Source organism: Scomber japonicus, chromosome 16, assembly GCF_027409825.1.
Source record: "Scomber japonicus isolate fScoJap1 chromosome 16, fScoJap1.pri, whole genome shotgun sequence".
In the NCBI taxonomy this organism is placed as follows: Eukaryota; Metazoa; Chordata; class Actinopteri; order Scombriformes; family Scombridae; genus Scomber; species Scomber japonicus.
Genome location: NC_070593.1, coordinates 3,761,290 through 3,771,289, shown reverse-complemented (window position 1 = coordinate 3,771,289; position 10,000 = coordinate 3,761,290). Strand labels below are relative to the sequence as shown.

Here is a 10,000-nt window from a genome sequence, read left to right as displayed (position 1 = left end):
ACAGACAGGGTCAATTTGACAGACAGGAAGGTTAACAACATCTTCATGGAGTTGAAAACAATATTTCAGCTTAATATATATATTGATATGAAGTCGGAGACGTACACTGTATCTCTCGGAGTAGCTCTCTCCCTCCGTAGAGTCCCATCCCTCCAGCAGCTCGTCGTAGGCCTGAGCCAGCCAGCACGTCACTTCCTGTGCTTTACGATCCGGAGTCGCCTGGCAGAGTAGAGGAGCAAACAATTCATGCCTCAGTTCAAGTTAATTCATTACATAATGTTGCATCATTTCAGTATTTGTTATGATATAATTCACTTTCACTTCCTTCCTTCCTTCCTTCCGTCCTTCCTTCCTTCCTCCCTTCCTTCTTCCTCCCCCCTTCCTTCTTTCTCCATCCCTTCCTTCCTTCCTTCCTTCGTTCCTCCCTCCTTTCCTTCCTTCTTCCTTCCTTCCTCCCTCCTTTCCTTCCTTCTCCCTTCCTCTCTTCCTTCCCTTCCTTCCTTCCTTCCTTCATCATCCCTTCCTTCCTTTCCTTCCTTCTTCCTCTCTCTTTCCTCACCCCTACCTTCCTCCCTCCCTCCTACCTTCCTTTCCTCCTTTTTTCCTCCATCCCAACTTTGCTTCCTTCTTCCTCCATCCTTCCTCCGTCCTTTCCTTCCTTCTGTTTTTGAATTTGAACTAAAAAACTCCAAAAAAATTTTTGCAGAACTTCTGTGCAACCAAGTTCCACCACGGAGTTCTTCCCAACATGTGAAACCCAGGCGGTGGATTAAAAAGTCAAATGTGTGCAGCAGCCACATCTAAACCTGTTGATACATTGTCAGAAACCTGAGCTTGTTATGAGTTGTAAGGACAGGCGATAGCAGCAGGATCTCAGTGGAAGGAATGGCTGCACTGCAGAGTCGCTGTCCCTCCTTTCTTCCTTCCTTCCTTCCTTCCTTCCTTCCTTCTTCCCTCCCTTCCTTCCTTCCTTCCTCCCTCCCTCCATCCTTTCCTTCCTTCTACCTCCCTTCCTTCCTTCTTCCTCCCTCTTTCCTCACCCCTACCTTCCTCCCTTCCTTCTTTCCTCCCTCCCTCCTACCTTCCTTTCTTCCCTCCCTCCCTTCCTCCCTCCTTTCCTTCCTTCCTTCCTTCCCTTCCTTCCTTCCTTCTTCCCTCCCTTCCTTCCTTCCTCCCTCCCTCCCTCCCTCCTTTCCTTCCTTCTTCCTTCCTTCCTTCTACCTCCCTCCCTTCCTTCTTCCTCCCTCTTTCCTCACCCCTACCTTCCTCCCTTCCTTCTTTCCTCCCTCCCGCCTACCTTCCTTTCTTCCCTCCCTCCCTTCCTCCCTCCCTTCCTTCTTCCTTCTTTCCTTCCTTCCTTCTACCTCCCTTCCTTCCTTCTTCCTCCCTCTTTCCTCACCCCTACCTTCCTCCCTTCCTTCTTTCCTCCCTCCCTCCTACCTTCCTTTCTTCCCTCCCTCCCTTCCTCCCTCCCTTCCTTCCTCCCTCCTTTCCTTCCTTCTGTTTTTGAATTTGAACTAACATTTTTTGCAGAACTTCTGTGCAACTAAATCCTGCACAAACACAAACACAGCTCCACCACAGAGTTCTTCCCAACATGTGAAACCCAGGCGGTGGATTAAAAAGTCAAATGTGTGCAGCAGCCACATCTAAACCTGTTGATACATTGTCAGAAACCTGAGCTTGTTATGAGTTGTAAGGACAGGCGATAGCAGCAGGATCTCAGTGGAAGGAATGGCTGCACTGCATTCATCTCATGGGAGGCGGAGAAACACACCCTCCCTGTGGCTTTTGGAGCCGTTCCCAGAAAACAGAAAACAGGGCAAACTGGTCCAGTTCTGCGTGATCAGTCTTGCTCTTTCAACCACCATGTGATTTGAAGTTAATCTTGGCCTTTTTAAGCGGCCGAGCTTTTGCTAGAAGTAGCTGCAGTGTCGTGTCTTTACGAGATATAATCTACAGCAATAAAAATATACAGTTATTTGTGGGTGCTATAAAGGTCTGGTGTGGCTGATTTGAGGTGCCAATCCCCAACTAGTGAGCCAGGAGACTTCCAAACTGCACCGCACCAACGGAGAAAAACAGCAAGTTAATTTTAAGGCTCCGGCTCCGGCTTCGGCGACGGAACCAGTGAGACAATTTTTACAGACTATTGAGACGGATCTGGAAGTCTATCGGTCTGGACTGGGTTTCTGTGTTGATAGTTTGTTCTGTTGAGTTTTTACTGTCACGTCACGTTGGCCGTTTTAGTTCAGTTAAACATTTTTAACATCACATCAGGCATGTTGGTGCCATTAAACAGGATATTTTGACCAGACATTTTGCTGCTACTGTTAAAAGAGACATTTTAGGTATTTTAGTGCTGTTAAATAAGACATCGTGACCCTCACTTCTGGCATTTTATAACAAATAAATGGGATATCTTTACCAGACAGTGTTTAACATCATGTTGGGCATTTTTAGTTCCATTAAACTGGATATTTTGGCCATCATGTTCAGCATTTTATATTTTTACCAGACATATTTCTACTGTTAAAAAGAGACATTTTTAGCCCATAGACACTGGCTACTGTACAAAAAGCCTCACAGTGCAAACAAGAGTATGATCTTGTATCTACCGACCTATTTATTTTACTATTATTATTATTATTATTTTTTTTTAAAGTGTATTTTTTCGGGTTTTTTTTGCCTTTAATGTACAGGACAGTAGAGATAGACAGGAAACAGGAGGCAGAGAGAGGGGGAAATGACACGCAGGATAAGACTGCTCGGCTCGGGATTCGAACCGGGGTCATCCACTATTATTATTATTTATCTATTTTATATTCTGTCTATAGTAGATACTCATTTTATGACCATGAAATATTCGTTGTAATGTTTAATGTGCTGTGTTCTTTACTTTTTTCTTCTCTTCTCTTTTTCCTCTACTTATTTTTTCTCTACATTTTATTAGGGGTGCAACGGATCAAAAAACTCACGGTTCGGATCGTTCCTCGGATCAGAGTCACGGATCGGATCATTTTTCGGATCAGCCAAAAAAAATAGACAAGACAAATAAACATGTTTTGTCTTTTTTTGAGTGTTACGTCTGTGTGGTAGGCTAACCTAGGCGTCTGGTTTGTGTGGCAGCGCGAGTATAAGGAAACAGACGTAGCGCTAGAGGCAGCAGTTATCGTTACAGTAGTCACCGAAGTCTAGCCTACTTTTATTTTCCATGCCCACTGTTCTACATGTTGTACACTGAGGACAATAAATCACAACGAGCCATAGTTTGCTTATTGAAAAGGGAACTGTTGCAGACTTTTACCCAGAGCGTGTTAAGTAGCTCTGTCCCTGGAACTAGCAGGAATGGTTACAGCTGTGTGTGGACTGAACATGCGCACATTTTTTTTTTTTTTTTCATAAATCAATCCGCGTATCATGCGTGTGCCGAACCGAAATAGATGGTCCGAACGGATCACGGATCAATGATGATCCGTTGCAGGCCTACATTTTATGCATCAGGTATTTTAGTGCTGTTAAATAAAACATTTTGAGCATCACTTCTGGTATTTTATAACCTTTACCAGACAGTTTTTAACATCATGTTGGAAAAGAGACATTTTAACAGTTGCATCAGGCATTAAATAGGGCAGCTTGACCATCATGTCCGGCATTTCATTATAATAAAACAGGATATTTTTTACCAGACATATTTGAACAACATGTTGGGCATCTTAGTAGTTTTAACCCTCCTATTGTGTTCGAGTCAAGGAAGGGAGGAGAGAGGGAGGAAGGAGGGAAGGAAGAAAGGGAGATGGAGGAAGAAAGGAAGGAAGAAGGGAGGAAGGAAGGAAGGAAAGGAGGGAAGAAGGGAAGGAAGGAAAGGAAGGAAAGAAGGAGGGAAGGAAGGAAGGAAGGAAGGAAGGAAGGAAAGGAGGGAGGAAGGAAGGAAGGAAAGGAGGGAGGAAGGAAGGAAGAAGGGAGGAAGGAAAGGAGGGAAGAAGGGAAGTAAGGAAAGGAGGAAGGAAGGAAGGAAAGGAAGGAAGGAAGGAGGGAAGGAAGGAAGGAAGGAAGAGTCAAAACAGATGGGTCAATTTGACCCGGGAGCACAACAGGAGGGTTATAAGGGACATTTTTACCATCACATCAGGTATTTAAATGCAGTGAAATGGGACATTTTTACCAAATATCTTGACTATCACATCTGGCATTTTATCACAATTAAATGGGACATTTTTACCAGACAGTTTTTAACATTACGTTAGACATTTTTACCACTGAATCAAGAATTTTAGTGCCATTAAATAGGACAGTTTGACTATCATGTCCATCATTGTATTGCAATTAAATGTGACATATTAACACATTTAACTGGGGAGCGTGTCTATGTTTCCACAGCCTTATATTACCACAGTTTAATAATAAACTAAAGAATTTCACCTCTGTCTTACAAGTATTTTCCTTTTAATTTTTAATTTTGGCAAGTACATTCTTACATATGGTCTCACACAGTTGAAGCTGTACCACTGATAAAGTCACACAACATATTTTTGAGACTTTACATTCTTCAATTATCCAAATGTTGCCCTTCCAAAGTTTTTTTCTTTGTTTCCTTTCAAGCATTTTCATACATGGAACAAGTTATGTGGATCAGTGAGACAGCCAGGTCCAGGTTTAGTCTGGTTTACAGTGAGGAAGGTCCAGGAAATGGTAGCTTAAACTTTTATATTTTAACTAAAACCATGGCGACGTTTGGGATAAAACCTGTAGGCAAAAATGTGCATGTGGAATAATTCTGCTATTGACAGGAATCCCTACTACTAACTATAGAGTAGTGTTTAGGTGGTGTGGCAGTGATTGAGCAGACTCACTTGTTGGTTTACTGAGCCGAGCTGTTCCTGTGTTTTTAGCCTTTGTGTTAAACTTAAGCCCTCATCAAGAAATGTCACTAAGAGTTCACAAAGAGGGATTTATCTATGCTGTCATCACCTATTATTGAGCCGAGCGTGCTGCGTAATAGCGTGAGGTGAGTAGGTAGGTGAAAGGTGAGACACAAAAGAGTCACGTCTACCTGTCGCAGAGGTGAAGCAGAAATAGCAGGAGTGTAGTGAACAGGCAGGTTGATAGGAGAAGGAGATGTAGGAGGAATCAGGTATTGTGTCTGTGAGGGGGGAAAAAAGAGGGAAAAAAGGAAAGGAGGAGAGAAGAGAGGAGAGGAGAGGAGAGGAGAGGTGAAGAGAGGAGTGGAGAAGAGAAGGAAGAGAGGAGAAGAGAGGAGAGGAGAGGAGAGGAGAGGAGAGGAGAGGATAGGAGAGAAGAGAAGAGAAGAGAAGAGAAGAGAAGAGAGGAGAGAAGAGGGGAGAGGAGAGGAGAGGAGAGGAGAGGAGAGGAGAGAAGAGAAGAGAAGAGAAGAGAAGAGAAGAGAAGAGAAGAGAAGAGAAGAGAAGAGAAGAGAAGAGAAGAGAGGAGAGGAGAAGAGAAGAGAAGAGAGGAGAAGAGAGGAGAGGAGAGGAGAGGAGAGGTGAAGAGAGGAGTGGAGAAGAGAAGGAAGAGAAGGAAGAGAAGAGAAGAGAGGAGAGGAGAGGAGAGATGAAGAGAGGAGTGGAGAAGAGAAGGAAGAGAGGAGAGGAGAGGAGAGGAGAGGAGAGGAGAGGAGAGAGGAGGGGAGAGGAGAGAGAGGAAAGGAGAGGAGAAGAGAAAGAGAAGAGAAGAGAAGAGAAGAGAAGAGAAGAGAAGAGAAGAGAAGAGAAGAGAAGAGAAGAGAAGAGAAGAGAAGAGAAGAGAAGAGAGGAGAGGAGAGAAATCCAAACCCAAAATGTTAGAAGATAGAAGCAAAGGTTGAGATAATACAATATAGATAAAATACATGAAATACTGAATCTATAACACAATGAACCCAAATATGAACCTCTCATAAATAACTGCAGCTGCATTAAAGATGGCTACTCTGCAAAACATAAAAAATAAAAAGAGATGACGATGCAAACTTCCATAAAAAGAAAGAGTGATCATGACATGGACTCCAGTGTTTCTAGACTGTTTGCACCACATGAGCTCTGAAATAATAGTTATGAATAATACATTTATTGTTCTAGTGGAAAATACCCTGCCTCTGGTTTACACTGTTTACAGAAACCCTTTGATGACTTAGAGCAGGGGTGTCAAACTCATTTTCATTCAAGGGCCACACACAGACCAATTTGATCTGATGTGGGCCGGATCATTAAAAAGATGGAGGGAAGGAAGGAAGAAAGGAAAGACATTTTATAGAATATGATGACTATAACATTTGAATGCTGATTTTTGAACTTAAAAAAAAAGTAAAAAAAAGGTCAAATGTGTATATGTGCATATAAAAATGTGTATAAGCTTTGTAAAAATCTTTAAAAAATTATGCATTTTATTTCCATTTTTCGTACACTGTGGGTCACATTAGGAAAGGTCCAGCTAAAATAAATGTGTATATGGAGTTTGTATAGTGCATAAATGTGAACATGGGTCAAATCTGACCCTGTGAGCATTGTTTGAATGCTGATTTTGGAATTTGTTTTAGTAAACCGAGGTTACATTTGTACATTTTGCATCTTATAAATGTGTATCAGCTGCACAAAAATAACAAAAAGATGCATTTTATTTTCATGTTTGTATACTGAAGGTCACATTAGGAGAAGTCTGATTAAAATAAAAGTGTATATGGTGTTTTTACAGCTTTCAAATGTAAAAATGGGTCAAATTGGACTCTGAACAGTATGTAAGAGAGAGACAGGAAACAGGAGGCAGAGAGAGGGGGGAATGACATGCAGGATAGGACCGCTCGGTGCAGGATTCAAACCGGGGTCGCCTGCAGTGAGGACTGTAGCCTCTACACATGGGGCGGGTGCTCTACCGGGTGCTCTACCCACTGAGCACAGCACAGCACCACAAATGCACCATTTTCATAATGTATGTGCAGCTGATACACATTTTGTTTTCTAGGCAAATTTGATTCAAATTTGTTTATTAAAAAAAGTCAAAAATCACCATTCAAGCATTTTATATTCTTCATATTCTATCAAATGTTCTCCTGGAGCATAAAATAATGATTATGAATGTCTTTTTTTTTACTCTCCATTAATAAATAGAATATATATACTCCTCATTAAGAGATGAATCTAACATGTATTAATGAGTGAGTATAGACCAACTATGAGGCAGAATATGAACAGTATGTGAGGGTTCATCATTTAATTTAAAATAATGCATTTCTATATTTGCATAGACTCTAACACAGACCTGCATTTCCTCGTCCATCATCGGCTGGTCTCTGGAGTACTGCAGGAACTGAGCCACGTAGGTCATGATGGACTTCTCATCCGGATCTCGAACGTCCACATCTGCATCATCATCATCATCATCATCATCATCATAACAATCATCATCACAATCATCACAATCCTCCATCATCAGTCTCACAGTCTCACACCACAGCTAAAGGTTTAAACTAGCATATCATAAAAAGCTCCTGAAGCACAGTTTCATACTAAAAGTGGAGAATTAAAGGTGTTAGGTTTCTGTCTTCGAAGGCATCCGGCTGTTTAAAAGTAAATAAACACAAGCAGAGCAAAGTGAAACACAAGTGAAGGTTTTATGTAAGAAGCAGCGAGCGAGTCAGCAGACTGTCAGATGGCCCTGAGGCTCGCTGGTCATGGTTCAGTGTCTCAGTCTCTGCACTCGTCTGATTCACACGGCACCACACGAGCACATCGCTGGGAGGGAAAGTCGGAATATTTAAAAAAAAAGGGAGGGAGGGAGGGAGGAAGGAGTTAAGGAAGGAAAGGAGGAAGGAAGGAGGAAGAAGGAAGTAAAGGAAGGAGGAATATAGGAGGAGGAAAGAAAGATTCACACGGCACCACACGAGCACATCGCTGGGAGGGAAAGTCGGAATATTTTTAAAAAAAAAAGGGAGGGAGGGAGGAAGGAGTTAAGGAAGGAAAGGAGGAAGGAAGGGAGGAAGAAGGAAGTAAAGGAAGGAGGGAATATAGGAGGAGGAAAGAAAGATTCACAACGGCACCACACGAGCACATCGCTGGGAGGGAAAGTCGGAATATTTTTTTAAAAAAAAGGGAGGTGAGGGAGGGAGGAAGGAGTTAAGGAAGGAAAGGAGGAAGGAAGGGAGGAAGAAGGAAGTAAAGGAAGGGAGGAATATAGGAGGAGGAAAGAAGATTCACACGGCACCACACGAGCACATCGCTGGGGAGGGAAAGTCGGAATATTTTTAAAAAAAAGGGAGGGAGGGAGGGAGGAAGGAGTTAAGGAAGGAAAGGAGGAAGGAAGGGAGGGAAGAAGGAAGTAAAGGAAGGAGGAATATAGGAGGAGGAAAGAAAGATTCACACGGCAACCACACGAGCACATCGCTGGGAGGGAAAGTCGGAATATTTTTTTTAAAAAAGGGAGGGAGGGAGGAAGGAAGGAGTTAAGGAGGAAAAGGAGGAAGGAAGGGAGGAAGAAGGAAGTAAAGGAAGGAGGAATATAGGAGGAGGAAAGAAAGATTCACACGGCACCACACAAACACATCGCTGGGAGGGAAAGTCGGAATATTTAAAAAAAAAAGGGAGGGAGGAAGGAGTTAAGGAAGGAAAGGAGGAAGGAAGGGAGGAAGCAACTGAAATAATTATAAATATAAAGTCATGAATCTAAATATAAAGTACAACAGGTTGAGTGAGTCTGCAGGTTGTCAAAGTGTTTCAGCATCATCGTGATAAATTGTGATGAAATTGAAAAAGAAAGTGAAGGAAGGAAGGAAGGAAGGCATGATGAGGGAGGGAGGAAAGAAGGACAGAAAGAAAGAAGGAAGGAAGGCAGGGAGGAGGAGGGGAAAAGAGGGAGGAAAGGGAGGAAAGGGAAGGAGGGAGGAAGGAAGGAGGGAGGAAGGAAGGAAGGGAGTAAGGAAGGAAGGAAGAAGGAAGGAAGGAAAAGAAGGACAGAAGGAAGGAAGGAAGGTAGGGGGAGGAAAGAAAGAGAGAAAGAGGGAGGGAGGAAAGGAAGGAAGGAAGGAAGGAGGAGGGGATGGAGGAAGGAAGGAAGGCATGATGAGGGAGGGAGGAAAGAAGGACAGAAGGAAAGAAGGAAGGAAGGCAGGGAGGAGGAGGGGAAAGGAGGGGAGGGAAAGGGAGGAAAGGGAAGGAGGGAGGGAGGAAAGGAAGGAAGGAAGGAAGGAAGGAAGGCAGGAAGGAAGGAAGGAAGGAAGGAAGGCAGAAAGGAAGGCAGGAAAGAAGGCAGGAAGGAAGGAAGGAAGGAGGAGGGGATGGAGGAAGGAAGGAAGGCATGATGACGGGGGGAGGAAAGAAGGACAAAAGGAAAGAAGGAAGGAAGGCAGGGAGGAAAAGAGGGGAAAGGAGGGAGGAAAGGGAGGAAAGGGAGGAAAGGGAAGGAGGGAGGAAGGAAGGAAGGGAGTAAGGAAGGAAGGAAGGAAGGAAGGAAGGAAGGAAGGAAGGAAGGAAGGGGAAAGAAGGACAGAAGGAATGAAGGAAGGTAGGGGGAGGAAAGAAGGACAGAAGGAATGAAGGAAGGAAGGAAGGAAGGAAGGAAGGAAGGAGGAGGGGATGGAGGAAGGAAGGAAGGACGGAAGGAAGGAAGGAAGGAAGCGCAGGAAGGAAGGAAGGAAGGAAGGAAGGAAGGAAAGGAAGGAAGGAAGGGAGGAAGAAGGAAGGAAGGCAGGAAGGAAGGAAGGAAGGAAGGGAGGAAGAAAGGAAGGAAGGAAGGAAGGAAGGAAGGAAGGAAGGAAGGAAGGAAGGAAGGAAGGAAGGAGGTTCAACACATCCACTAACTATGGAGACATCAACTCTTGACTCTGCTGTACTGTAATAAACTAGTATCTGTAGTAAAGTCCAGTCCCTCACCTGCAGGATCCAGCAGTCTGGGGATCCGCAGCTCTTTCTCCGCAATGCGAAAGGCCTCCTCCAGGTTCTGCCTGTTGCTTCTGGTTCTGGCTTTGGACAGATCCACCAAGTCGGACCGCAGAGCGTACAAGATGCCAGAA

The 10,000-nt window shown here is 43.8% G+C and overlaps 1 protein-coding gene across 1 annotated transcript in view; it reads right to left on the bottom strand.

The window, feature by feature from the left end:
• The window catches only part of syne2b (spectrin repeat containing, nuclear envelope 2b), a 203,614-nt gene that overhangs the window by 127,969 nt on the left and 65,645 nt on the right, over positions 1 to 10,000 (bottom strand). Inside the window, exons 8-11 of the mRNA XM_053336226.1 lie at positions 9,861 to 9,998; positions 7,255 to 7,355; positions 5,054 to 5,143; positions 106 to 219 (exon numbers count right to left, since the gene is read on the bottom strand). Of these exons, the coding sequence (XP_053192201.1) occupies positions 106 to 219; positions 5,054 to 5,143; positions 7,255 to 7,355; positions 9,861 to 9,998 (443 nt within the window). The remainder of the gene's footprint in view (positions 1 to 105; positions 220 to 5,053; positions 5,144 to 7,254; positions 7,356 to 9,860; positions 9,999 to 10,000) is intronic.